Here is a 27187-nt window from a genome sequence, read left to right as displayed (position 1 = left end):
CCATATAAAAGTTTTGTCTCAAACATTCAGTGGTATTTTTAGTCTAAATATCAAAGTCTTCATAATTTTAGAAAACCTTTAGAAAAACTTGGATATTTTATCAGTTTACTCAGAGCTTGTTCTAGTGTGATATGGTTGTTTAGCTTTGTTGAGTGGGTTGCAGTGGTGTTTCTTCTAGGCCAAGGTTATTTCATACTTTAGTATTCTGCTAGGCCAATTAAATTGCTTGGGTCTGTGCCTCAGATTAACTGGTCCCAGGTGCTTGATTCTGGCACTTGATCCAACCGAGAATAGAGCAAGGGTAGAGCTACAAATAGGAAATATTAATTTTTATTGTTATAAAGTTGGTGTACAGAGGGGTTATAGTTACATAAGTTAGGTAATGAGTAAATTTCTTTTTGGACATTGTCACCCCTTGCCTCATGTTCTTCCAGTTTTTCCTTCCTGTCTTCATAAGTAGTATAGATCACTGGTACATGTGCATTTATCCACTCTTTGTCCCTCCATTTCTGTGAGGAAATCTTTTTATCATTATGTGAGCAGCTAGTCAAAGTCCAACTCATATTGGAAATAAGGAAAATACGTGCATTTTGATGATAGGAAAGTAAAGAGAGAATAACTTCTTTTTCAAAATTTTCTCTGGAAAAGGAAAAGTCATGGCTTACTAGATAGTTCAAAAATTTCATTGTAAATTAATTTATAACTGTATTTATAGGGTGTAGGGTGGTATGTATTATGAAAAATGTAGAATAATTAAAAAGCTAATTAATATATAATTACCTCAAATACATAACATTTTTTTACTTTAAGTATTTCTTGATTTGCTTTTCATAAGTAAACTAGCCATTAATGGGAACTGGATGGCTCATACAACAGAGTCCACAAAAGTTGGATGGTTAATAGTATATGGAAAAATAAAAGTTTTGATTATATGAAGAAAGAAGAAGAGTTCAAGAAGTTTACCAACTCTAATAAACATTTAATGAGTATCTGCTATATATCTCATATTCTGATCTTCTTAGTTTCTTGTTACCAGTATCAGACTATAGTTTGTGATCAGTAGGTGGATTTTATTGTATTTTTGGCTTTTAATTTAGGGCCTTGTATTGCTAGGCAAATGTTCTATCTCTTGAACCATACCTGCAGCCTGAGTAGGCTGATTTTAATGAGAATAATTTTAAGAATTCAACTGACATTTTCAGATTTTCAGTTTTAACCAGTTTCCTAGGGAAGAGTCAGTGTCTTGTAATAGGTAATATTAAGAGCTTGATTAATTGTAAGTTTGTAAGTGCCTGGCACAGTGGTGTGGTGTTGGGGAAGTTTCCAAGGTGAACAGGAGTATTCCCTGTCCTTCCTCTCAGGCTTAGATTAGAATGATTGAGAAGCCTGAATCAGAGGCAGATGTTTATAGACACAGTAAAAACATTCATACAGTGATCCACCGCTGTACTTGGCTTGGACTTCTAGAATTCCTAAATGGGTTCATTTACCAATACAAATGTTCTTTGAGTAAAACAAATTTAATTTTGTTACTTGAGAGGGAAGGAAAAGACAGGAATTAGGGAGACTATACATAGGCTCTTTGTGCCTTTGTTATGCTAATGTGATAAACTTAGTCCTTGGTGATTTAATAATGAATAATGGCTTTGTACATTTACTGTCTTTATAATATTTATTTGCATTTTATCTAGGGGATTTAGTTATAATGGAAAATTTGGGTTACTTTTTACTGGTGCTTGAACTCTGGCCTGGATGTTGTTCCTTAGCTTTTTTTCTCAAGGCTAGAGCTCTACCATTTGAGCCATAGCGCCACTTTCAACTTTTTTTTCCCCAGTCATGGGCTTGAACTCTGGGCCTGGGCACTGTCCCTGAGCTCCCCAGCTCAAAGCAATCACGCTACCACTTGAGCCACAGCTCCACTTCCAGTTTTCTGGTGGTTAATGGGAGATAAGAGTCTCACCAACTTTCCTTCCCTGGCTGGCTTTGAACCATGATCTTCAGATCTCAGACTCCTGAGTAGCTAGGATTACAGGCATGAACCATTAGCACCCGGATACTTTCAGCTTTTTAACTGATTAATTGGAGATAAAGGTCTCATTGACTTTTCTGTCCAGGATGGCTTCGAACTGGAATACTCAGATCTCAGCCTTCTGTGTAGCTAAGATTACAGGCATGAGCCACTGACACCATTTTTTGAGGAAGGTGAGTTTTGAAAAACTCATAACATTATAGGATCTTACTTAGTTCTTTGTGGTACAAGAACCATTGCACTTTAAACTCATTCTATTACTAATAATTAAATTTATATGTTAATGTAACCAAGTGGTAAAATCAAAATACAGTGGAAAACCTTCCTTTCCTATATGCATCCACAAATTATAGTTGCTGTAGAATATTTACACATATACAACCAAATGCAAATATGCATCCAAGAGGACATATTTTTGATACATCTTGATTTGTGAAAAGTGATTACACATAAGGGAAATACTTTCTCTTGATTCTTGTTATGAAGCTTGATAAACATAAAATTAAGTTATATATGAATAGTAATAACTTCAAAGTAGGAAGAAATCATGGGGCATTTAAAAATGCCAATCAAAATGTATTCTAGGAAATAATGCGTATTTGAAGTTAGAAAAACTGACTAAAGAAAGTAATATGTACATATACATATACACACACATATACACAAATGTATACATATGCATTTATCATTTATTAAAAGAATCTGGATCACTGGTTTAAAGACAGAGTAAATGGACCGTTAGAGAGTTGAATTGCCAGTGAGTATGGGAAATGGGTCAGCGAGAGTTAGGATTGGACAGGTAGCTTTGGCCAGATTGTGGCAGTCCTCAAGTAACAAGAGAACTCTTCTATGCATGGCAGCTGTTGATATTTCCTGAGCATGAGAGTATGGTATGAGAGAAGTAACTTCATAACTGGCTTTAGTCAAATGTAAATGTAATTAGTCTGTACTTAAAGGGAGAATTACTGTAGAGCTGTTGGGATAAAATTTTTAAAAAAGTGAGTCTGTGGAGTTATGTGGCTGGAAACAAGAAGCAATCAGCACTTCAAGAGTAATCGACATCTTTCTTTGATGTTATATATCACTGGTTACCATTACACATAGGTTCATCAGAATTGTCCAATGTCCTAATACTACTTTTAACCAATACATTCAGTCCCAACCCAAAAGTCCTATTCACAAATGGACAGACTGAAGTCTTGAGATGTGAACATCATACTTTGAGCCTTCTTCATTCTGGTGAGTTAATTTCTACTTCTCTTGAATCTTAATCTAGTTTTGCTAAGGGAGTATAGTAAGATGTCACCCTGGTAATTGATGTTGCCAGCTTAAAAATATCTGTTTTCATTTCCAAATGGTATTATTTTGGGGATAGGAAGTGTCCTAGATTTTTAAAAACGTATGCTTTGTAATCAAAATGCTGCAGACAGTTGTACTAAAGTGGTGACTCAGCAAGTTTGTTGCTGAGGGCTCAGACATGGTAGTTTCTGGGAAAGGCTGTTAATACTTAAATGATTGCACAAAAACTTGAGTTTTGTTTGAAAGTGACAACTTTATTATGCAAGAAAAAATGCAAGCTTATAACTTGTATTTTTGCTTTTTACTGTTAGGTTACTTTTTAATTTAGTGTTGATTGATTGAATGAGAAAGTTATTAGCATTTCCTGGATACCCTGAGAGCCAGGGTTTAGGTCCAAGTCACACTCAACTTTAGTCATGGGGTATGCTTCTATAGATTCTCCGAGAACAGTGGAACATTCTACAAAACTAATGAATGAGGGCATATTTTGTTAGCCTTCTACTATGTGGCTTTGGGAGAAGGTGGCTAGGAACTTGAGGTGTGCCTCTGTTCCTGAGGGGAGCCTGCATTTTATTGCTGCTCTTGGCACTGCCTAGTCCTAGCGAATTGTAATCCTGAGATTTCCATTCATGGACAGTCACAAGCTGATATAAAGAAAAATAAAGTAACTTGAAGTAAAATGCTTCTGGGTCCAAAGTGTATACATAGTATACTATGTATGAACCTGTTTAGGCTAGTAGGATCTTTTTAATAAACCTCCTACTTTAACATTGAGTATACATTTTGGGAAATTAGTTTACAAATATCCATTTCTAAAGGAAATGAATTTCCTCATGTCTGCATGCCTGAGTGAGCTTGCCCAAAGTAATAGTAACTAAAATATTTACTCCTATCTGTTCCTACAGGAACTCATCCCCTTGCACACCCTACTGCCTCCCCTGCCACCTCCTCCACAATTCTATAATAAGATCACTTGTGTTCATTCTTATTTCCTGAAGCATATTGGAGGGAGCTGTGCCACTACAGCTAGTTTTTTAAATTTGTTTTTCTCCTGAAGTACCACCGTCTCCCATCTCCCATAATTACATATCTTTCGTCTTCTGGAGCCGAACCCACAGACTATGTTATTTTTTAAGAAGGGGAAGAGGGCTTGAACTCAAGGGCTGTGCTGTTGTTTTTAGCTTTTTTGATCAAGGCTATGGTGCTCTACCACTTGAGCCACAACTCTACTTCTGATTCCTCCTTCCCTCCCTCCTTCCTTTCCTCCCTCTCATCTTCCCTCTCCTTCCTCCTCTTCCTCCTCTTCTTCCCCTTCTTTTCCTTCCTCCCCTTCCTCCCCTTCCCCCCTTCCTTCCTTTAGTAGTTAATTGGAGTTAGGAGTCTCGGGGACTTTTCTGCCCAGGTTTGCTTTGAACCACAATCCTTAGATCTCAGCCTCCTCATTAGATAAGATTATAGGTGTGAGCCACTAGCACCTGCCTATTTTTCATTGATTGGTATAAATAATTTTAAAAGAGAAGCTCTTTTAATCACCTATTGTTTAGTTTCATAGTGGTCAGTTCATGTAGAAAAGTGAAGAAAATGTTTCCAAGATGTTATGTTGGTTCCCTGTCATCCTCTGATAGCCCAGTTTAGTGTGTATGTTAAATATTATTACAAATTCCTGGGTTTAAAAATTTGGTAGGTTATCTTTTTTTTTTCTTTTGAGATACATAGTCCAAGTTGCCCTTGAACATGATATCGCCTTGCCTCAGCCTTCTGAGAGCTAGGATTAAAGGCATGTACCATCATGGCCTGTTTATTATCTTTCTTGAAGCTTCTATTGTCCAATCTTTGGCCAATAGAAACCTTGTCAAGTTGGCTTACAAGTCCTTTGACATGACTCTAGTGGTCTTTGAAAGTTTTCTGATATAATGATTACCTCACGTTTGCATAAGCCCCATTCCTATCTGGAACTAGTTGTTTGTCCCCAAAAAACTTCGGGTGGGTCCTTCCTTCCTTCCTTCCTTCCTTCCTTCCTTCCTTCCTTCCTTCCTTCCTTCCTTCCTTCCTTCCTTCCCTCCTTCCCTCCTTCCCTCCTTCCCTCCTTCCCTCCCTCCCTCCCTCCCTCCCTCCCTCCCTCCCTCCCTCCTTCCTTCCTTCCTTCCTTCCTTCCTTCCTGTTGTGGGGCTTGACTTCAGGGCCTGGGCACTGTCCCTGAGCCCCTTTGTGCTCAAGGATAACGTTCTATCACTTGAGACACAGCACCACGTGTGGTTTTGCGTGGTTTATTGGAGTCTCACAGTGACTTTTCTACCCAGGCTGGCTTCAACCCGTAATCCTTAGATCTCAGCCTCTACAGGTGTGAGCCACTGGTGCCTGGCAGAACCTTGGCTTCTTTTAGTGAAAAGTTGTACTTCAAGAATCATTTTGAGGGGCTGGGGATATGGCCTAGTGGCAAGAGTGCCTGCCTCGGATACACGAGGCCCTAGGTTCGATTCCCCAGCACCACATATACAGAAAACGGCCAGAAGCGGCGCTGTGGCTCAAGCGGCAGAGTGCTAGCCTTGAGCGGGAAGAAGCCAGGGACAGTGCTCAGGCCCTGAGTCCAAGGCCCAGGACTGGCGCAAAAAAAAAAAAAAAAAAAAAAAAAGAATCATTTTGATGGGCTGGCGATATAGCCTAGTGGCAAGAGTGCCTGCCTCGGATACACGAGGCCCTAGGTTCGATTCCCCAGCACCACATATACAGAAAACGGCCAGAAGCGGCGCTGTGGCTCAAGTGGCAGAGTGCTAGCCTTGAGCGGGAAGAAGCCAGGGACAGTGCTCAGGCCCTGAGTCCAAGGCCCAGGACTGGCCAAAAAAGAAAGAAAAAAGAATCATTTTGATGGTCAGGGAAACTTGTATTACAGGGTTGGTCACATTGTGTTTTGATCTCCTCTTTGGAGACAGCTGGAAAAAATTTGTATGAAATCTGTGTTTTACAGGGAATAGTTACTTTACATGCCCTCTTAAAGCAAGTAATACTTATTTTGAATTTCAAAACCATCTTTGCCGTTTGCTTATAGTATGTATAACATTCTTGATGGATTCGGGAGATATTTCTATAGCCTCGGTTTAATTTATATCATTTCTGAGCCAGAGGTGGGGAACCGTTTTTTCTGACAAGGGACATTTGGATATTTGCAACATAATTTTTGAGCTGTTCAAATTATCAATATAGACACATAGTCATGAGCCACTGACAAGAGAAGCATTTGAGACAGGTATCTGTTGGTCCTGTCGTTGATTTCAAGGATTGTAGATGTCTGGTGTCCACGTGTTCTTTACTCAGCTGTAGTCCATCATTATGAATATAGTAGACAGATATATGTACTGTGGGATTTGTAATGTGAATGCCTTAAAGCAAATGCCTTAGTAATTAGTATAAACTTTTTATTCATTGTACTTGCAGTTAGTAATTACACAGGTATATTATCAAATTTAAATTTTACCCTGCCATGTAATGTGGAGATTGAAATTTTCATTTCACAGATAGAAAAACTAAGGTTTCAAAAGGCTAAATGTGCCTCAGCTACAAAGCAAATAAAGAAGAACTATGAGTTAAACCTTGGTTCCTCCTACTTGTGAGCCTACACACCTACCTACTTTAGTACCTTTTGTCTAGCAAAAGTTAGTCTCACATGATTCAGATTTATTTTTAAACTACTTGGGAATTTTGGGGGTGGCTTTAAGGTTTGTGTAGGAATTGATACCACTATGCAGATTTCATAATGAACTTAAATGATGTCATATCTACCTCTTCTATGCTCATGACAATCCTTATTAGTCAAGGGAGGGTGTTTTGTTTTGTTTTTTATTTTCCTGCTGCATCTGGGTAAAGACCAGAGAATCCCATTTAATCCATCAATCCAGGAAGCCTATAAGATATCACTAGAGTTGACTTACAATGTGAAACTCCATCTAGCATTATAAGTGAGAACCTCCTAGAATTCCAGTGATTCTCTGTAAGCCTATATTTGTCTGTCATCACTGTTCTCTCTCATAAGTCAGTCACACAATTGATCTCTTCTCAGAGTTTCTGGAACTTTGATACATTAATGCTTAATTCTGCCTGCCTGCCTGCCTGCCTGCCCGCTCTCCCTCCCTCCTTCCTTCCTTCCTTCCTTCCTTCCTTCCCAAGGCAAACAATTTTTAATATGGAACTCCTATTGAGTTTAACCATCACATATTAATCACATGATTGGATTAACCAATTCCTGAGGATTGAGTTCTTTTAAATAAAAAAGAATGTTATTAAAAAGGTGATGTACAGGGGCTGGGGATATGGCCTAGTGGCAAGAGAGCTTGCCTCCTATACTTGAAGCCCTGGGTTCGATTCCCCAGCACCACATATACAGAAAATGGCCAGAAGTGGCGCTGTGACTCAAGTGGCAGAGTGCTAGCCTTGAGCAAAGAGAAGCCAGGGACAGTGCTCAGGCCCTGAGTCCAAGCCCCAGGACTGGCAAAAAAAAAAAAAAAAGTGATGTACATAAGTCAGATAAAGAGTACATTTCTGTTTTGTACAATGTCACCCCTTCCTTTGCTTTTTCCCAGTTTTTCCCTCCTATCCCCACATACAAGTCATATAGGTTCATTTTCAATATAGTGCCCAATGAGTACCATTGCTTCATTTGCTCACCATTTGTCACTCCACTTCAGTGCCTCCTCTTACTCTCCCAAATATATATATAAATAGACTAAAAGAAAAGAAAGATAGCTAAAAAGAGTTAATGCTTAATCCTTGGAAATTGTTTTAAGTCCACTTCAAAACACGGAAAAAAAGAAGTTTGTAGAACTCACAAGTTTGAAAAAAAAAACCCATTTCTGAAGCTTTATAGAGTGCAGTATTGTATTAAGATTTTGAGAAATCCCATAGTAAAGACATTGTTTAACTCTGTATGTCATACTTTTTCTTAAAATAATGAAATTTATTATTATTAAGAAATAACACATAATGCAGAGGTAGGATAGGCTCTGAGTAAGGAAGGATTCAGGTAGGGAACATGGAGTGGTATCAAGATTATTTCTCCACACTTTCCTCTGAATATGTTGTCTTTTCCTCTCCCCTGTGAGTTCCTTGGGCTCTCATCAGTTTTGAGAACCACAACCACACTGGATGGTACCCATTTGAAAATAAGGAAATGAAGAATGTTTGGTACAAGGAGAATGTTCTTAGAAATGTCCCTGGCAGTGTTCCTCTCATATCTCATTGGCCAGGTTTGGGCAAGTGCCCATTCCTAACAAATTGTTGGCAATGGCAACAGAATTTTGGACTGGCTTACGTCAGTCATTTAGACAGGAAGGAGACTGTTGAGTCAAAATAAATAAACACTTTACTCAACAGTGTCAGGTGGAGCCTAGATCTGGACCAGAAGGAGGAGGCTTGAATGACATCCTCTGGATTTGGCAACTTGGAGCTGTTGTAGACCCATGCCAATATTGTTTGGGGCTTAGGACAGAGAGGTAAAAGTGGACTTGGAGGCAGAATGGCATGCACTTAGGTTAAATAGTGAGTAGAAGATGAGGAAGCAGAAGCATTATGTAGAGGCTTGGCTGAGATGGAAAGGAGAGAGGCAGAATTTAGAGAATAGAGTGGTATGTGTGTTACAGGAATTCTTTTGTTATCATTTGTTGAGAGAGAGAGAGAGAGGAAGGGACCCAAATCTCTTAAATAAATCTGGGAGCTGGTGGCTCAAGCCTCTTAGTCCTACCTTCTCAGGAGGCCAAGATCTGAGGATCAAGGTTCAGAGCCAGCCCAGGCAGAAAAGTCTGTGAGACTCTTATCCCCATTTAACTACCAGAAAACTGGAAGTGGTGCTATGGCTAAAAGTGATAGAGTATTAGCCCTGAACAAAAGAGCTCAAGGACAGAATCCAGGCCCAAGTTCAAGCCCCACAACCACTGCCATCACCACTAACAAAAAACAAACCTCTTAGATAGAGGCTGAGTGATAGAGCCCTTTCTGTGCAGACAAGATCAGAAGTGCACATGCTCCTCTCTCTCTCTCTCTTTCTGTGTGTGTGTGTGTGTGTGTGTGTGTGTGTGTGTGAGAGAGAGAGAGAGAGAGAGAGAGAGAGAGAGAGAGAGAGAGAGAGAGGATTTAAACTGAATATGAGACAGAGAGGCAACTGGAGCACAAAGAAAACTTCATAGTTTGTTACCAGGGAATTAAGATGCTGCAAACCAGGTAGTATCTTGGAAAGTGAAAGGCAAAACTAAAATAATTAGTGATAGTGAGGAGGATGACATACCTTAGAGAGTGGTTTTTAAAGTAGAAGGTTTGGAAAAAAATCTTTGGATGGAATAGCAGAAAAGCATTTATTGAGCCGTTAGTGTATACTAAGTACTTTGCATACTTACTTAATCCTAACTGTTGTTTCATGAGATAGTCACTATTATTCCCATTTTATGAATTAGGAAGCTGGTTTAAAGATATTATGTGATTTGCCATAGGTGACAGACCTGTGAATAGCAGATAGCTTTGGGCATTGCCTGATACAGTAGCGGTCAGAGCAAAAAGACAGGAAGGAGTTGAGAGTCTAGAGAAAAGGGTCAAATAGATTGGAGGTCCCCTGTCTGATGAGTGCCTGTGGGGATGGGTGACTGAAGCGTAAAGGAGATGAGATGAGAGCTGTGGAAGAAGTCAAGGACTTGTGTAGCTGTGATCTGCCCTGATATTTCACATTCTACTTATTTCACTTTGGATTGAAGGAATTGGCTCCAAAGGGAAAGTTAGATTGTTTATTATGAAATAATAGGGAATATGAGAGGCTAAAGATAGGTAGGTAGGGTGGAGATTGCTGTCTGTTGACTGTTTTGTTGTAGCCTACCTCTGCCCATGTCACTGTCATTTCAGATATTTACTATACTTGTCTTGAATAGTTTAACTCATTAAGTGCAATCAAAATTAGATGTTGGGAAAAGACTTTTTCTTGCTTCAGAGGAATATTTATAAATATAAATATATTACATATTAATTGTACAAATAAATGGTTTTCACTGTGATGGTTCTAGACATGCATATGGCATGCTTTGTTATATCTCTACCCTATCTTGGTCTTCTACTTTCTCTTTTTCAACTTCTTCCCTTCCCTAATAGTCCCATGTCATACTTGTCTTTCTTTCTTTGGCTTATCTTGATTAACATGATCCGTTTTCCTAAAAATGACATTGTTTCCTTTGTCTTTATGACATTCTCACATATATGTACACATATACACACACTATAGTGTGGTATACCACACACACACACACACACACACACACACACAATGTTTTCTTTTTTCATCTGTTGATGGGTACTTAGTCTGATTCCATTATGTGGCTATTGTAAATAGTGCCATGATAAACATAAATGTGCAAATATCTCTACTGTATGTTGACTTTGATACCTTTAGGTATATACTCAGTATTAGTAAAGTTAGTTACTAAGTAAAGTTAAGGAAAGTTATTATAGAGTAGTTCTGTTTTTAGTTTTTTGATGGCCTCCATGTTTTTCTTCTATAATAACTGCACTTATATTCTCACACCAAAGTGTATAAAACTTCCTTTTTCAGGAAGTACGTTTCATTCATGTTAAATTTCCAAGAATGGTGTATTTGGGTCCTGTACACAGTGTAGACCATTACAGAAATTGTATTTTTTTTCAATTCAAAGGCTGTATTTAAAACTACTAATTGAACAGATTTTTTTTTTTTGCTTTTTAAGAGATGATTAATGGTTTGTTAATGTCATTGTAGAAGGGATTTTTGTAGAAAAATATTCAAAAGTGTCAGGGGATAATGAAGTATTTATAATTATCATTTCAGTGAAGTCACTTATAAATAAATCTTTTGTGATTTTTGCTCCCAATTTACTTAGAATGAATGCTCTCCTTTTCATTAAATTTAAATCTTCCTGATTTAAAAATATCCCCCCTCCTCCTCCTCCTCCTTCTCCTCCTCCTCTCCTCCTCTCCTCCTCCTCCTCCCCCCTCCCCCCTCCCCCTCCTCCCCCCTCCCCCTCCCCCTCCCCCTCCTCCCCCCCCCCTCCCCCCTCCCCCTCCCCCTCCCCCTCCCCCTCCCCCTCCCCCTCCCCCTCCCCCTTCTCCTCCTCCATTACAGAAGTGATTTAGCAATTCTGGTGAAAAAATACTTATTCTAAACACATGTCCTAAACTTTCTGAGTTAAGTATCTTAAAAGGGTCTAGAAATCTACCTTTAAACAACTTTGTCAGGTGATTTTGAAACATTGTTCAAGCTGTAGTGGTTTTCCTCAGGTGAACAGGAACAAATGACATCCAGAGTCCCTTGGAATATTCATACATGTTTATATAGTTACACATATAAATACACAGTTTTCAATCCTCTCTGTGCAGAGGTAGACTGGCTGCTGCACAAAGGTCTGTCTTAATGGCAATCTTTTCTTTAAGTTTTTTATTTCTTGAGAGATTTTAGTCTTCAAAATGCACATTTATTTTAGATAAAATGGAAGAAATCAGGGGCTGGGAATATGGCCTAATGGCAAGAGTGCTTGCCTCCTATACATGAAGCCCTGGGTTTGATTCTCCAGCACCACATATATAGAAAATGGCCAGAAGTGGCGCTGTGACTCAAGTGGTAAAGTGCTATCCCTGGGCAAAAAGAAGCCAGGGACAGTGCTCAGGCCCTGAGTCCAAGGCCCATGACTGGACAAAGGAAAAAAAAAAAGGAAGAAATTATTATTTATGCTCTCCATCTAGTATTGGATATTTTATTGAATAGATTCAGTTAAATTGTATTTCTATAATACATCCTGTATTTATTATAGTAATTCATGTCATACATCTCAGTATGATATGTTGATATGTATGTGTGTGTGAGAGAGTGAGACAGAAAGTGAGAGAGAGAGATCTAAGTTACTTTTCATGGGACTCAAGTTTGTTATTTCAAGAGGACTATAAAATAAAAGTTACAATAAATAAAATTACTGTTATATATTTTAAACTAAACCCTAAATGTTTTATCACTAGTTTTTATTCAAAATCCAATCAAGCAATAGCTAAAGAGTATTGTGGTATTAGGACAGTAATAAGTGATGAAACAGTGAAAAGAAAAGGAATTCTGTGTGATCCTAGTTATTGTATTTTATAGAAAGCTTTCAAACGGGGATATATTCTAGTTCCTTCATCATTTGTGTTCAGTAGTATCACTTATGAAAAAATAATATATGTAAATCTTAAGATTCTTATGAAATGATTTCATGGATTGATTGCACTTTTGAGTGGCTTCATTCTGTGACATAGATGGAGAATAAAATGTAAAATGAAATGTAGAATAGATGTGGAATGAAATGTAAAATGGAGAATAAAATGTAAAGAGGATCACAGAATAGGAATACTATTAGAATTCGTAAGCACAATGTCTCAATACTATGGCCCATTAGTGACTTGACTGTGAGTTTCCTTAAGTGCAAACTAAGCTCCTTGAACACAGAACATATAATGTATTGCTCTGGTCTCTCTAGTATCCAACAAAGTGTCAGGCACACAGAACTCACTTCTCAGAAAATATTAGAAAATTGAATGAATTGGTGGAAATACAACTCTTATTATAGAAACTACATGTCCTCAGAATTGCAATTGAAGCCAATAGTAAAATGGTTACAGAATTTTTATCATGAAAACTATTTTTATGAATGCAAAAGGCTAATGTGTTTTTGATGACCTTTTTCTAAGCCAGTTTTGTTTTTTCATTCTTTTGCTTCAGTCCCAGTAGGCATTCTATATTTACCAATCCATATGAATTTATACAACTGTATGCCTGTGTATTTTCAAGTGCTTGTTATAATTTCTGTTTCCAAATCTGGGATTGGTTTAAATATACTTAAGTGTTTCTTAATCAAGTGGAGCATATTTTTTAGGGATCTTAATATTTGTATCTAAGAAATAAAACATGTTTTCCCCCCCAAAGTGTAATTTTTTCAACTAAATGGGAAATACATTTCTACATATTATTAACTTACTTTAAAATTGGCCTCTACTGATAAGTTTGTAGAGAATTTTCCTTTGTGTTAATATTCATTTTTCTTTTAGAAAGCAGATTAATCCCAAGAACCTTTTCTAAAGGGATCTCCTTGTGACAGAATCTGCAAATATGAAAAGACATCAATCCTCTGTAATTATGCTATAATCATTCTTTGGAAAGGAAATGTTAGAAAAAATTAGACTGTGACTTGGAAGCATAATAGAAAACCCTATCTGTGTAATGATTTGTAATTGTAAGTAGTTTTGTTTTTTTTTTTGCCAGTCCTGGGGCTTAAAATCAGGGCCTGAGCACTGTCCCTGGCTTCTTTTTGCTCAAGGCTAGCACTCTACCTCTTGAGCCACAGTGCTACTTCCGGCTTTTTCTATTAATGTGGTGCTGAGGAATCAAACCCAGGGCTTCATGCGTGCTAGGCAAGCACTCTACCACTAAGCCACATTTCCAGCTCCCTTAAGTAGTTCTACATGCACTAACTTCTTTGGAATCCATGGTAATAATTTAAATAGTGCTGACATTATTTCAAACTGAAGTGAAGAAATGGACATGTTCAGTATAATTTAGCAAGTTAATTGCAAAGCATCAATAACAGCCTTGCCCTTTCTTGCTTTGAGTCCCACTATAATATGATGTCATATGTTTTTAACCATAGTAATTATATAGGGACTATGTCCTAGTGTGCAGTTCATTTGAATTTCATGATTGTTTAGAGGAAAGAATTGATTTCATATTCCTTCCTAGGATCTAGTCTCAGGCCTTTTCTTAAGAGATGACTGTCTTTCATTATGAATATACACAGACTCTTGATTCTTACATGATACACACAGGAAGGCTTGGCCTTTAGTCTGAATACAGCATGAACTTTGATAAATGGTGTAATAAGCTACATAAGTTGCTAGTGATCTAATTCACCAGGTAAAAATCTTGTTAGGGATTTATGCTTCAGGAGGCTGAACTGGCTTTATTTTACTATAAAGAAAGCCCTCACTCACTTGCTCTTTAGAGGTGCCTGTGTCTTTCATTTTCTGTCTAGAGGTACACTTTTGGGAGAATAGGCTAGAAAGAGATGTTTTTCAGGTACCTATACATAGTTTATGATCAAAAGCTAGAAAAGCTCAGTCTTCTTCTCCCCACTTCCTCACCCTTGTTTGTTCCTTTAGCTTTTTACCAGTTGATGTAAGACTCTTTCTGAAGTATAAGAAAGTTCTTGAGGCATTACATTCTTTAAATTACATTAGAATCCAGTACAACTATATATCTCACAGATACTTTAAGATTTCTTAAAATATTTGAAATTGTTATATGTAGACAAGTAATATAGAAATGAAAATGTTTTAAATTTAGAACAAAAGAATCATGGAGAAAACTAAATGTAGAATGAGAGAATAGTTGAATTATGGCACAAGTCATATATTTTAAGTCAGAAAAGATGCACATAGTACAATACTATTTTTAAGGTTTTTGTTATTGTAAAGGTGATGTATAGAGGGGTTACAGTTACATAAATCAGATTATGAATACATTTCTCTTTGAACAGTGTCATCCCTTCCCTTGCTTTCTCTACACCTGCTTGCTTTCAGCTACACCTGTTGTACAGTTCATTTTCAACACAGTGTCTAGTGAGCCTCACTGCTGCATTTGTTCACCCTTTGTCCCACCATGTCTGTGCTCCCCCTTTTCCTCCCCTCAAAAGATAAACTTATAAACATAACAAAAGGTACAGAAAACAAAAGCAGCAACAAAGGAAAAATATAACCTTTGTTTCTTTTTCTTGGAGTTCATTTCAATAAATATCATCAATATATGATCGCATGCACAAAGCTGTCGAACCTTTGTGAGCCTTTAAAAATATAGAATTGATTCTAAATTTCCTTTTAAAAGTATACAGATAGAAAAAGTACTGATAATAATTTACAGTTATCAGTGTGTTCTCAGACATTGCTGTACTTTGTGTCAGTTCATTAATGCTAATGCTGACCTTAAATAGTAGGTGTTCTCTATATTTAATGAGAAAATTGAGGGACAGAATAACTTGCCCAAAGTTTAGTAGTATGAGTTGAACATATTAACAAGAAGTAAATGCAGCAGAATATCAATAGTTATCTTTCTGGATGGTGATTTTATGGTTCAGCTTAATCCTTGACCTCTATCATGTTTTATAGAATTCATCTTCTTTTTATATACTTGAAAATAGTATTTTAAAAAGACAGTGTATTGAGATGCCAGAAGCTCATGCCTGTAATCCTAGCTACAGAGGAGGCTGCTCTCTGAGGATCACTGTTCCAAGCCAGCCCATGTAGGAAAGTCCATGGACTCTTTTCATCAATTAATCACCAAAAAGCCAGAAGTGGAGTTGTGGTAAAAGTGGTAGAGCAATAATCTTGAATGAAAAGCTCAGGCACAGTGCCTATGCCTTCATTCAAGGCTCAGTACTGGTGTACACACACACACACACACACACACACACACACACACACACGAAAGGATTTCAAAAGTTAAGTTCTCTTTAAGGTATTTAAAGTGGAAATTAATGTGTGGCTTAGAGGTGAAATTCTGTTGTGCTATTATTGCCCAATAGGATGACTATAGATACAATAATGTGCCTATTTCAAAAAGCAAGATGATTTTTTTTTTTTAAGTATGGTTTCACAGTGTTGCCTCACCCATGTTCTCAAGTGATCCTCCTTCAGCTTCCTGAACTTCTTCAACTTCCTGGGACTACAGGCATGTACTATTTATGTGCAGTTTAAAGGAAGAACTTCTAAGTTTTCATCATCAAGAAATTACAAATGTTTGAGGTGACAGATGTGTTTAACCTGATTTCAATATTATACTATATGTACATACATCAAACATTTCAATATGTTTAATTTTATATTTTCTGTCATAGATATAAATTTAATGTGAATTTTAAAACTTTTATTGGAAAAGTAGGAGGAGATATAAGTACACTATTTTTTCTGTCAATATAAAACTCCCCATATGGTCAATCACTTTTTAGTATAACTGTTTGACAATTTTTTTTATTACTGAGGAAAAGAAGATATTCTTTAGCTTTTGATTTAGTAGAACATCTTCAGTAGAACATCTCCAGGAAATGTGCACTTTCTTCTCTAAAGCAACTGCAAAAATACTTGCAAATGGTACATTATGCGTCTTAAGAAATTCCCTTTGCTTAACTCTTCAACCCTTTTTTCCTGCTTCTTTTCCACCATTCTTGTGCCTTTAGACTCAGTTATCGGTTGTCCATCTATCCAATAAACCAACTTTCTTGACAGTTGGTAACATTTTAAGTCTTATGATTGATAACAGCTATACTCATCTGCTGTCTGCCAGGCATTCTGCCAAGTCCTTTATGTGAGTGAATAGTTGCAGACTAGATGCCCTTGGGTCAGACATGATTCACAGTTTGGCCCACCAGTAAACTGTAAACTCCAGTGTGTAATAACATTGAATTAGTTGGAGATATTACCTAAAATTTTTAATTTGTATTTATTTTAATAAGAATCGGAACATATATCAGTACAGTGGTCACAACCTTCCTTCACTCCTTTATTGTCCTTAAAAGACTATTTTGAGAACAATATAGTTTAATAGTGAGAATGTTAGTCATGAGACCACAGTGGATTGTCAGATGCTCAGAATCCTTGGTAAGTCTCAGCCACATGACACAGTTCCATGTGGTTGAGTGATGATAATGGCCAATTTGTATTTGTCTTTGTAAGGGAGCTGTATACCTATCACCCCTTGAACTCCATACAACTATTTTTCTTTTAAAAAATGAAACAGACAGATATTTAAAATAGATACAGAAAGAAGGGAAACAAGCATCTGCTTATTTGAGAAGGGAATAGGCTGGAGAAGAATAGCCAATTGATTGTCTGCAAAGTCACTGAGAAAGCAGATATCATTGTAGGAACAAAGATAATGTAGGTGTATGTATAGGCTTGGTTCTAGACAATCCTTGGTTGTTTAGTTGTTTGGTGGTGTCCAAATACGCAGATTTCTTTGCATGGTTACTCTCTGGTGGATATGGTTTCCTAAGCCTTAACAAAAAGACATTTGATTGCATTATGTCTATTGACTGAAAAGTTGCTAAGTATTCAGGATTTATGGATATAACATCTGTTCTTGATGTTGAAGACTGGGTTACATTTCAGAAATGTTTTTAGGTTTTATCCTGTGTTTGGAAAACATTTAAAAACGAACACACTTATATATTGAAATTTCTTATTTTTCTTCTTTTAGAGAACTTACTCTGAATGATTAAAAAAATGACCTTGTCAAGTTTAAGGTATTTTAACATTAAAATGAAGAAAAGTTTTCTTTGTTTTAATTAAATAGAAGAGTTTTTGTCTTTGTTTTTCATAATAATGGTCTGGCTCACCAAAGTTAATATTGCCGTATTGATAAGACCTTAAAGCAAAAATGAAGTGGTCAGATTATGAGGCAAGCACTCTTGCCACTAGGCCATATTCCCAGCCCCACGTGGTCAGATTATGATATTGAAGATTCCTATAACTTCTAGGAGAAGATCACATGCTTTACTTTCATCTTTTCCTCATTCCAGCATTTTAGGAAAGTGATTGTTGTAATGGAGTCACCCCCACAAGGGAGGGGATTCCTGGTTCCTCCAAGAGTCCACCACTCAGTCTCCAGCAAAAAGATGATAAAAGGATGGATTTATTGGGGAAGTAAAAAGTGAACCGACCAGCCAGGGCCACAACCCAGCTGAAACGGTGACCACTTGCGGCCTTCCAGGCCTGATTATAAAGGCAACATCACATAGTCAAACCTGCCACACGCAGGTGGCCAGTGAGGTTACAAAACTTACAGAGCATGCCAGGTCACACGCAGGTGGCCAATGGAGTTACAATCTGTCTCATAGTATCTGTTTGAACCAACCTATCATTCTAGTTAGAATTGGCACATGGATTTGGTGGGGCTCACATGATGCAGGCACAGGTTTAACCTTGAATGTTCCTTGAACCTTCCATGCCTCAGGTGGTCAAGCAGTTTACACAGTCTTATCATAGTGAAGGGGAACTTCCCTGGATTCTGAGCAGACAAGGCACACTCCCAACCCTGAGGCTCAGGGGCAGGGGAGAGCTTAGTGAAGATGGAGTCAGCTTCTGCTCTCTTTAACTGAGATGGAGTCAATCTGACACCCCTCAACAGCCAATGATGGTGCTTGCCAGATCTGACCTCCTTATTACAATTGTCAGGGAGAGGTAGGCTTTACCTAAGAAATAAGTTTTGTGCCTTGATGGACAGCAGAAACTGACATTTGCTTTCAAATCTATGGATGACAGGTGTTTATCATTATGCTTCTGTTGAGATGGAATCTTGAAAATGTTTGTGCCTGGGCTGGCCTTGAGCAATGGTCCTCCTGATCTCAGCCTGACACATAGATAGGATTATAGGTGCATGCCATCATGCCAATCTTTTGATAGAGGAGTCTCCTGAACTTTTTTCCTGAGCTGGCTTTCAGCTTCATTTCTCCTGATTTCAGCATCCTGAATGCAGGAACATGTCCTGATTACAGATGTTAGCCACCATGATCACTTAAATATTAAATTCTTAAGAATTTATAGTCACTTTTGGTGATATATTCCTGCAGTCCTGCCACTTGAGAGTCCAAGGTTTATGAGTTTGAGGCTAGCCTAGCCTAGGCAACATTTTCAATTCCAGCCCAACCTGGAATATATACCAAAACCATAACTCTAGAAACCAGAAAGATAAAAAAGGAACTCTGCGCATAGTGACCCAGTTATTTTTGGCCTAGGACTTTTAGGTTTCTGTTTTTTTTTCTTTCAATTCTTTTTAAGAATTTTATTTATTTACGTAGAGACTGGGTCTCAATGTGTAGTCAAGCTAAACTTGAACTCATGATTAAGATCTTTCTGTCTCAGTCTCCTAAGTGCTAGGATTAGAGCCTTGTACCACAGTGCCTGTTGTGTTTGTTTTTGATTTTTTTTTTTTAGTCTAGTATCTTGTCTAAGCGAATCTCAAATTTGTGGCTCCAGTGGCCTCACTCAGCCTCAATCCCTGGCTGGCCCATTATGTCCTATTTTTAATATTCTGTCTTCTCCTTCATTATTTTCTGTCAGGCCTTGTTGTGGTGATAAGGATAAGAACTTTTTTGTTTCTGATAAAGCTTAGTGACACCTTAAGGGAGGAGGTGTATGTGTGTGTGTGAAATTCAGAACCAGACTGAAAAATCAGATTGACAAAATATAACAGGGCTTTAAATGAGCAAAAATTAAAAATCTTACTTGTGAACCAGCCTTCTCTTTATTGTGACAAAATACTCATAGAATTTACCATTTTAAACATTCATTGTACAGCACAGTGGTATTAAATGCATTCATAAAGCTTTGTAACCATCAACTCTATCCACCTCACTAAGTCTTAATCTTATAAAACTGAAACTCTATACTCATTAAAAAATTGCTTTCTGTCTCCTGGCAACCACCATTCTAATTTCCTTCTTCCCTTTTAAAATTAAAGATATCAGAGGCCTTATTTAGATTCAGTCAGTAGTGACAAACGTATGTTTATAGATTAGTTATAAATTTTTCAAATGAGGTGCTAAAAGAAATCTGCAAACATATGGCAAGAGGCAGTAGATCCATAACCAGAGAGAGAAAAAAAAGAAAAATGAATTTTTAAATTAACAGTTTTGAAGGAAGTTGTAATGTGTTCCAGATATGCATGCTGTTTTACAAAGTATGTTGTTGCTGTAACAAATCACTGAGATAAGTCAAGGATAGGGAGAAAGGTTTTGGATTCCAGTCAATTGTCACTTGTTCTGTTGCCTTTGGGTTTGTGGGCAATTATGGTGGTAGCTTGTAGTCAAGGAAACAGACTACTTCATGGTGGTTAGGAAGCAGAGGGAGACAGGGAGGAGTGTGAGCTCTCTATATTGTCTTCAAGGTCATGCTTCCAATGGACTCAATGATTTTTTACTTCCCACTCCACCTCCAAAAGATTCTACCACCTCCCACAGAATGGGAACCAAGCCTTTATTTCCTAGCATGCAAACTTTAGCTCACATTTGTAATCCTAGCTACTTGGGTAGCTGAGATTTGACTGGTCCAAAGCCAGCCTGGGAAGGAAAATCTATGAGACTCCATAAGCAGTCAAATAGAAGGTTGGACTTGAGTGCCAGCTGAAATAAAAAAAGCCAAGCTAGAGTGCCAGGCCCTGAGTTCAAGCCCGTGTGTGTGTGTGTGTGTGTGTGTGTGTGTGTGTGTGCGCAACACATACACTACATGTCAGTCACATTTATACCTCTTTCTCTCCTTGCCCTTGAAGACTTTTCATTTTAGAACTTTCTCAGCTAAGTGTTTTGTTTTGTTTTTATCAAGTACTGGTCACTAAAGCTACCATAGTTATACTTGGAAAACTAGAACCATTAATTGGTAGTACAGCCGCCTTAAATACTTAATTCAAGCCAGGTGCCAGTGGCTCACACCTGTAATCCTTACCTCCTAAGGAGGCTAACATCTGAGGATCATGGTTCAAAGCCAGCCCAGACAGGAAATTCTGTGAGACTCTTTTTTTTTTTTTTTGCCAGTCCTGGGCCTTGGACTCAGGGCCTGAGCACTGTCCCTGGCTTCCTTTTGCTCAAGGCTAGCACTCTGCCACTTGAGCCACAGCGCCACTTCTGGCCGTTTTCTGTATATGTGGTGCTGGGGAATCGAACCCAGGGCCTCATGTATACGAGGCTAGCTCTTTTGCCACTAGGCCATATCCCCAGCCCCTGTGAGACTCTTATCTTTAGTTAACCACCAGAAAAATGGAAGTGGCACTGTGGCTCAAGTGGTAGAGTGCTAGCCTTGAGCTGAAAAGCTCAGGGACAGCCCAGGCCCAGAGTTCAAGCCCCACAACCAACCAAAAAAAAAGAAAAGAAATATTTAATGCAATTAAAGATTACCTAGAAATTTTGTAAGCTTTAAAAATATGTCTGATGTTTAAAAAAACTAAAAAATACAATACTTATCATTTCCTCAATTTTTAATGAAATAATGAAAAAATTAGAATAAAATCTACTGACCATATAATTTTTTAAAATTTGTTTTGTTTTTGTTGCCAGTCCTGGGGCATGGACTCAGGGCCTGAGCACTATCCCTGGCTTCTTTTTGCTCAAGGCTAGCACTCTACCTCTTGAGCCACAGCGCCACTTCTGGCTTTTTTCTATATATGTGGTGCTGAGGAATCGAACCCAGGGCTTTATGCGTGCTAGGCAAGCACGCTACCACTAAGCCACATTCCCAGCCCTCTGACCATATAATTTTATTTATTTATTTTTATTATTTTTATTTTTTTTTTTTGGCCAGTCCTGGGCCTTGGACTCAGGGCCTGGGCACTGTCCCTGGCTTCTTCCCGGCTCAAGGCTAGCACTCTGCCACTTGAGCCACAGCGCTGCTTCTGGCCGTTTTCTGTATATGTGGTGCTGGGGAATCGAACCTAGGGCCTCGTGTATCCAAGGCAGGCACTCTTGCCACTAGGCTATATCCCCAGCCCATAATTTTATTTCTTGAAAGTATCATAAAATGCATTGGTTAGTTTATGATCACATTTTTTAATTCCATGAGAAAGTACTGAACGTTATATGTTGAATTATAACCTAAGAATATGTCTTTTCTTTTGTTGGTGTAATACATACATTTTAAGGTTTGTTTTTAAAGAAATCTTAAAGCTATGACCTTTTGTTTTTAATAACAATGAACATGAACAGCAATGACACTGCTGGCACTTGTCCCAAGGACAATGAAACTAAGCCAATGATGAGAAATTCTCTACTCCCAATTGGGTGACCTAGGGCAGGGAATTAACTGCAGCTGTGCTCATGTGATATGCTTGGGAACAAAGTGATTTCCTTATGCTTGTTTGTTGGATGAGGGCAATAGTAGAGATAGCCATTTAGATCTCCTTAGTGACATAGTAATGCTGATCAACCACTGGTAGTTTCCTTAGACACTAAAAGGGCTTCGAGTTTTTAACATTTTTAATTACGTTCTCCCAGGCCATCGAGTAGGCCCCAATTACATTTTATGTGCTTTTAGTCACTTTGTGTATAATCAACTATTATTTTCATTAATGCCTTACCCACCAGATAATGGTATTTTAATTCTGTACATAATCTTTCCTTTTATTATTTTAAAAATTCCAAGCAGTATGGCTATAATATTAATTTTAAACATTATTTGCTATTATACAGATTATAGAGAATAAAAAGTTAAATATTGGGGGCTGGGGATATGGCCTAGTGGCAAGAGTGCTTGCCTTGTATACATGAAGCCCTGGGTTCAATTCCCCAGCACCACATATACAGAAAATGGCCAGGAGTGGCGCTGTGGCTCAAGTGGCAGAGTGCTAGCCTTGAGCAAAAAGAAGCCAAGGACAGTGCTCAGGCCCTGAGTCCAAGTCCCAGGACTGGCTAATATTTATGCCCATCTAAGAATCAACTTTTATTAATTTGGTATTTGTGCTTAAAAAAACTTTTCATTTAGGGTTGGGAATATGGCCTAGTGGTAGAGTGCTTGCCTCTTATACATGAAGCTCTGGGCTTGATTCCTGAGCACCACTATATAGAAAAAGCCAGAAGGAGCGTTGTGGCGTAAGTGGTAGAGTGCTAGCCTTGAACCAAAAGAAGCCAGGGACAGTGCTCAGGCCCTGAGTCCAAGCCCCAGGAAAAAAATTAAAAATTAAAAAACCTTATTTAAGTGTGTGTATACATATATGTGTGTATATATACATATATAATACTCCCCCCCCCCCACCAGTCCTGGGGCTTTAACTCTGGGCCTGGTGCTGTCTCTGAGCTTCTTTTGCTCAAGGCAAGTGCTCTACCACTTGAGTGCCACTTCTGGCTTTTTTGAGTAGTTTCATTGGAGATAAGAGTCTTACAGAGTTTCCTGGGCTGCCTTTGAACCACGATTCTCAGATCTCAGCCTCTTGAGTAGCTAGGGCTACAAGTCTGAGCCACCAGCATCTGACTTCAAGCATACTTATAAAGAAAAATTAATTTTCAATAGCTTGTCACTTTTTTTTGTGGTACTGAAGATTGAACCTAGGACTTTGCACATGCAAGGCAAATGCTATAACACTGAGCTATGCATCTAGTACTCTTTTTTGCGTTTTTCCCCCCTTTATTGTCAAAGTGAATTACAGAGGGTTTACAGTTTCATATGTAAGGCAGTAAGTACATTCTTGTTCAACTTGTTACTCCTCCCTTGTTTTCCCCAGCCTCTTCCCTCCCCGCTCCATGAGTTGTACAGTTGGTTTACACCAAATGGTTTTGTAAGTATTTAGTGCTTTTTAAAAACTCCTTTGGCAGTACCAGGTTTTATAATATAAAAGTCTTAGTTGGCATTTCCTTATTATTTCAGAACTGGGGTTTGAATACAGGATCTTGCCTTTGCTAGGCAAGAGATCTACTGCTGAGCTATACCTCCTGCCTTTTTTTTTTTTTTTGTGCTGATTGTTTTGGAAATGTATTTTCTTCTGCCTAGACATGTGTCCACCTGTTTCAGGCTTCGCATAGTCTGCATAGTCTTGTGCAGCTTCCCACTGTTGTGATAGAATCTTTTGAACTCCATTTGCCCAAATTGGCCTGGAATTGCTGCCTCCTGATGTCAGGTAGCTAGGATGACAGGCATGAACTACTACACCTGTCAGTTGAGTCAAGGGTCTTATGAACTTTTCTTCTCTGGGTGGGATAGCCTCACACTACAGTTCACCCAATCTTAGCCTTTCATGTAGGTGGAATTGCAAGTGTGAACTACCAGCACTCAGTTGATATTTTATTTTGTTGTTTCCCTCCCTCCCTCCCTCCCTCCCTCCCTCCCTCCCTCCCTCCCTCCCTCCCTCCCTCCCTCCCTTTTTACAATTTTTTTTTTTTTTGCTTTTGTCAGTCATACATCTTGAACTCAGGGCCTGGAATCTGTCCCTGAGCTTTTTTAATTCAGGACTAGCATTGTACCACTTTGAGCCACAGTAGCACTTTTAGTTTTCTGGTGATTACTTGGAGACACAAGTCTCTCAGACTTCCCTGCTCAGGCTGGCTTCAAACCACAAGCCTCAGATCTCAGCCTCTGAGTAGGTAGGACTACAGGCATGAAATATGTGGTACCTGGATTGGTATTTTGTTTTTTGAGGCTATTAAGAATAGTATGTCCTTGCTTTCTTTCTTGGCTGGTTTACTGTTGTTGTATAGAAATATTACTGGTTTTTCTGTTGATTTTTTAAAAATTCTACTACTTAGATGAAAGTGCTTATCAAGTCTAAAAGTTTTCTGATAGAGTTTTTAGGGTCTTTCAAGTATAGGAACAAAGGCCCAGGACTGGCAAAAAAGAGACAGATCTCAAGTATAGGAACATATCACCTATAAATAGGAATAATTTAATTTCTCTTATATTAGTATATTTTATTTCATTTATTTTTGCTGAAGAATAATTTATCAGTCTGATGGCATGTCATTGCTTGGGTTTATATTTCTCTAATAAAAAGATTATGTTTTTCCCATGTATTTATTCGACATTTTTTTTTTTTTTTTTTTTAGCCAGTCCTGGGCTTGGACTCAGGGCCTGAGCCCTGTCCCTGGCTTCTTTTTGCTCAAGGCTAGCACTCTGCCCCTTGAGCCACAGCACCACTTCTGGCCGTTTTCTATATATGTCGTGCTGGGGAATCGAACCCAGGGCTTCATGTATATGAGGCAAGCACTCTTGCCACTAGGCCATATTCCCAGCCCTTTATTCAACATTTGTTATCTTTTATGATTGCTCTTTCAATTTCTTTGCTTGGTTTTCTCTTGACTTATTTTTCTTATGTTGCTACATGTTGTTGATAATCACTTCCTAGCTTATCATTTATACTTTATAGTTTGTTTATAGAATCTTTTATGAAGTAGGGATTTTTCATTTTAAATAGTTGTGTATGTTTTTGGTTTCCTTTATTAGATTTAGATTTTGTACCTTTATTTTCCTTTATAAGATTTTTATTTTAAAAATGCCTCCATTCCAAGATTAAAAAGCTTTTCACGTATTTTCTTTTACTTCTTTTTTTAGTTTAAGAAAATGTTTAGGTTTTCGATCAATTTGAAGTTATTTATAAAGTATTAGTAAGCTTGTTAGGCTTTTCTCACTTGAATCTAAAATTGCTTCAGTTTCATTTTTTAAATAGTGTGTGTGTATCTACTCATTGATTTCAAGGTTTTCTTTGCCTTGAGTACCCATAACATATACAGATACTGTTTCATACTTTCCTACACTTATCATTATGCTGCAGTGATACCTGGGAGGGAATAAAACTCTTTGTTAATTCTTTTTCGAAAAGTTTTAACTAATATCAGCAATTTATTTTTCAGAAGAACATTAGTCCTTATCTTAATATTTTTTTTAATCTTGTATTTTGGGTTTTATTTTTATAGTTGCTAATTTACTCTGTCTTTTTTTCTTCTTTCCATTTCAGAATATGGAATGTAGAAACTCACAAGAGACAGTTCAGCCTAGAAGGGTAGTAATTTCTCATAATATGGATAAAGCTTTGAAAGAAGGTAAGGATTATGTAATTACAGCATAAAACTATTTATATTCTAAAAGGAAAGTAATTAGCACATTTATCACTAGGAATTTTTTTCATGAGTTTATATTTGATAACTAAATATGAAATATCTGTGTTTTTGGTTGAGTAGAAGTGATTTAAACACTTACTGAATAGGAACCTCTACATCATAAGACACTTAGCCAAGCCAAATAGAGCTTGCTGTATTGTGCGAAGCACAAGTCTGCTCTCTGTTCTCTCAAGTACATATCAGAAGTCATATTTTTCTTCTAGATATAGCCTAGAGAAAGTGTGTTAGAGATGAATGAACTTATGCTCACTCATGGACAGACGAATTAAAACAAATAGTTGGCAGTCAGTCTCACAAGAGATTGAGAGTATACAAGTAAAGCTATTGAGAGGACTAGAAGAGAAGATTATAGGAGGTACAATATGATTGTTTTTCTGGATGTGGGAATGAGTGTCATAGTTATTAAGGTTTAAAAAGATAATATACCTTGAAGATTATATTAATGTTTTAAAAGATTATGATTGAAATATTTTATATGCATGTATAAAAATAGAGTAAGAAAATCCACTAAAATATGAGAAGGGGACAGTAGAGAGTAATAAATGGGGTGAATTCCATTAAAACACATGATATGCTTGCATGGAAATATGCAACCCTTTAGAACAATTAATGTACATTAGTAAAATAGTTATTAATGGCAAATTATAACTTAGGAATTAGGTTGAGAATGCTGAGATTTCATAAGCATTTAAGAAATCTATAGTGATTATAATATGCATTTCTAGAGTGTTTAAATTTACATTTCTTTTTTTTTTTTTTTTTTTTTTGGCCAGTCCTGGGCCTTGGACTCAGGGCCTGAGCACTGTCCCTGGCTTCTTTTTGCTCAAGGCTAGCACTCTGCCATTTGAACCACAGCGCCACTTCTGGCCATTTTCTGTATATGTGGTGCTGGGGAATCGAACCCAGGGCCTCATGTATATGAGGCAGGCACTCTTGCCACTAGGCCATATCCCCAGCCCCATAAATTTACATTTCTAAACTCTGCTACTGGTCTATTAAATCTAGCATTAGTAGACTTAATAAAACTGAGTCTGTTTCCAAAAAAATGTGATAGCACACTTACTAAAACAACAATTATTTGACCTCAATTGATATGAAATTGTTTTTTATTGTTGTTTTTGTTTTATGCTGGTACCTAGGCTTGGATTCAGCATGTCACACTCTTGCTCAGTCATTTAAGCCACACCCCCCCAGTCTAGCT

General features: G+C 37.7%; 1 protein-coding gene and 1 long non-coding RNA gene across 2 annotated transcripts in view; both read left to right on the top strand.

The window, feature by feature from the left end:
• The window catches only part of Snx25 (sorting nexin 25), a 95148-nt gene that overhangs the window by 3750 nt on the left and 64211 nt on the right, over positions 1-27187 (top strand). The window contains exon 2 of the mRNA XM_048330828.1: positions 25824-25908. Within this exon, the coding sequence (XP_048186785.1) occupies positions 25824-25908 (85 nt within the window). The remainder of the gene's footprint in view (positions 1-25823; positions 25909-27187) is intronic.
• On the top strand, positions 526-22350 carry LOC125339624. Its single transcript, XR_007208570.1, has 3 exons — positions 526-948; positions 10786-10794; positions 22339-22350. It is a non-coding gene; the product is annotated as an uncharacterized LOC125339624 (long non-coding RNA).

Source organism: Perognathus longimembris, chromosome 21, assembly GCF_023159225.1.
Source record: "Perognathus longimembris pacificus isolate PPM17 chromosome 21, ASM2315922v1, whole genome shotgun sequence".
Classification (NCBI taxonomy): Eukaryota; Metazoa; Chordata; class Mammalia; order Rodentia; family Heteromyidae; genus Perognathus; species Perognathus longimembris.
The sequence above is the reverse complement of the archived record's forward strand: the minus strand, read 5'-3'. Positions and strand labels throughout refer to the sequence as shown.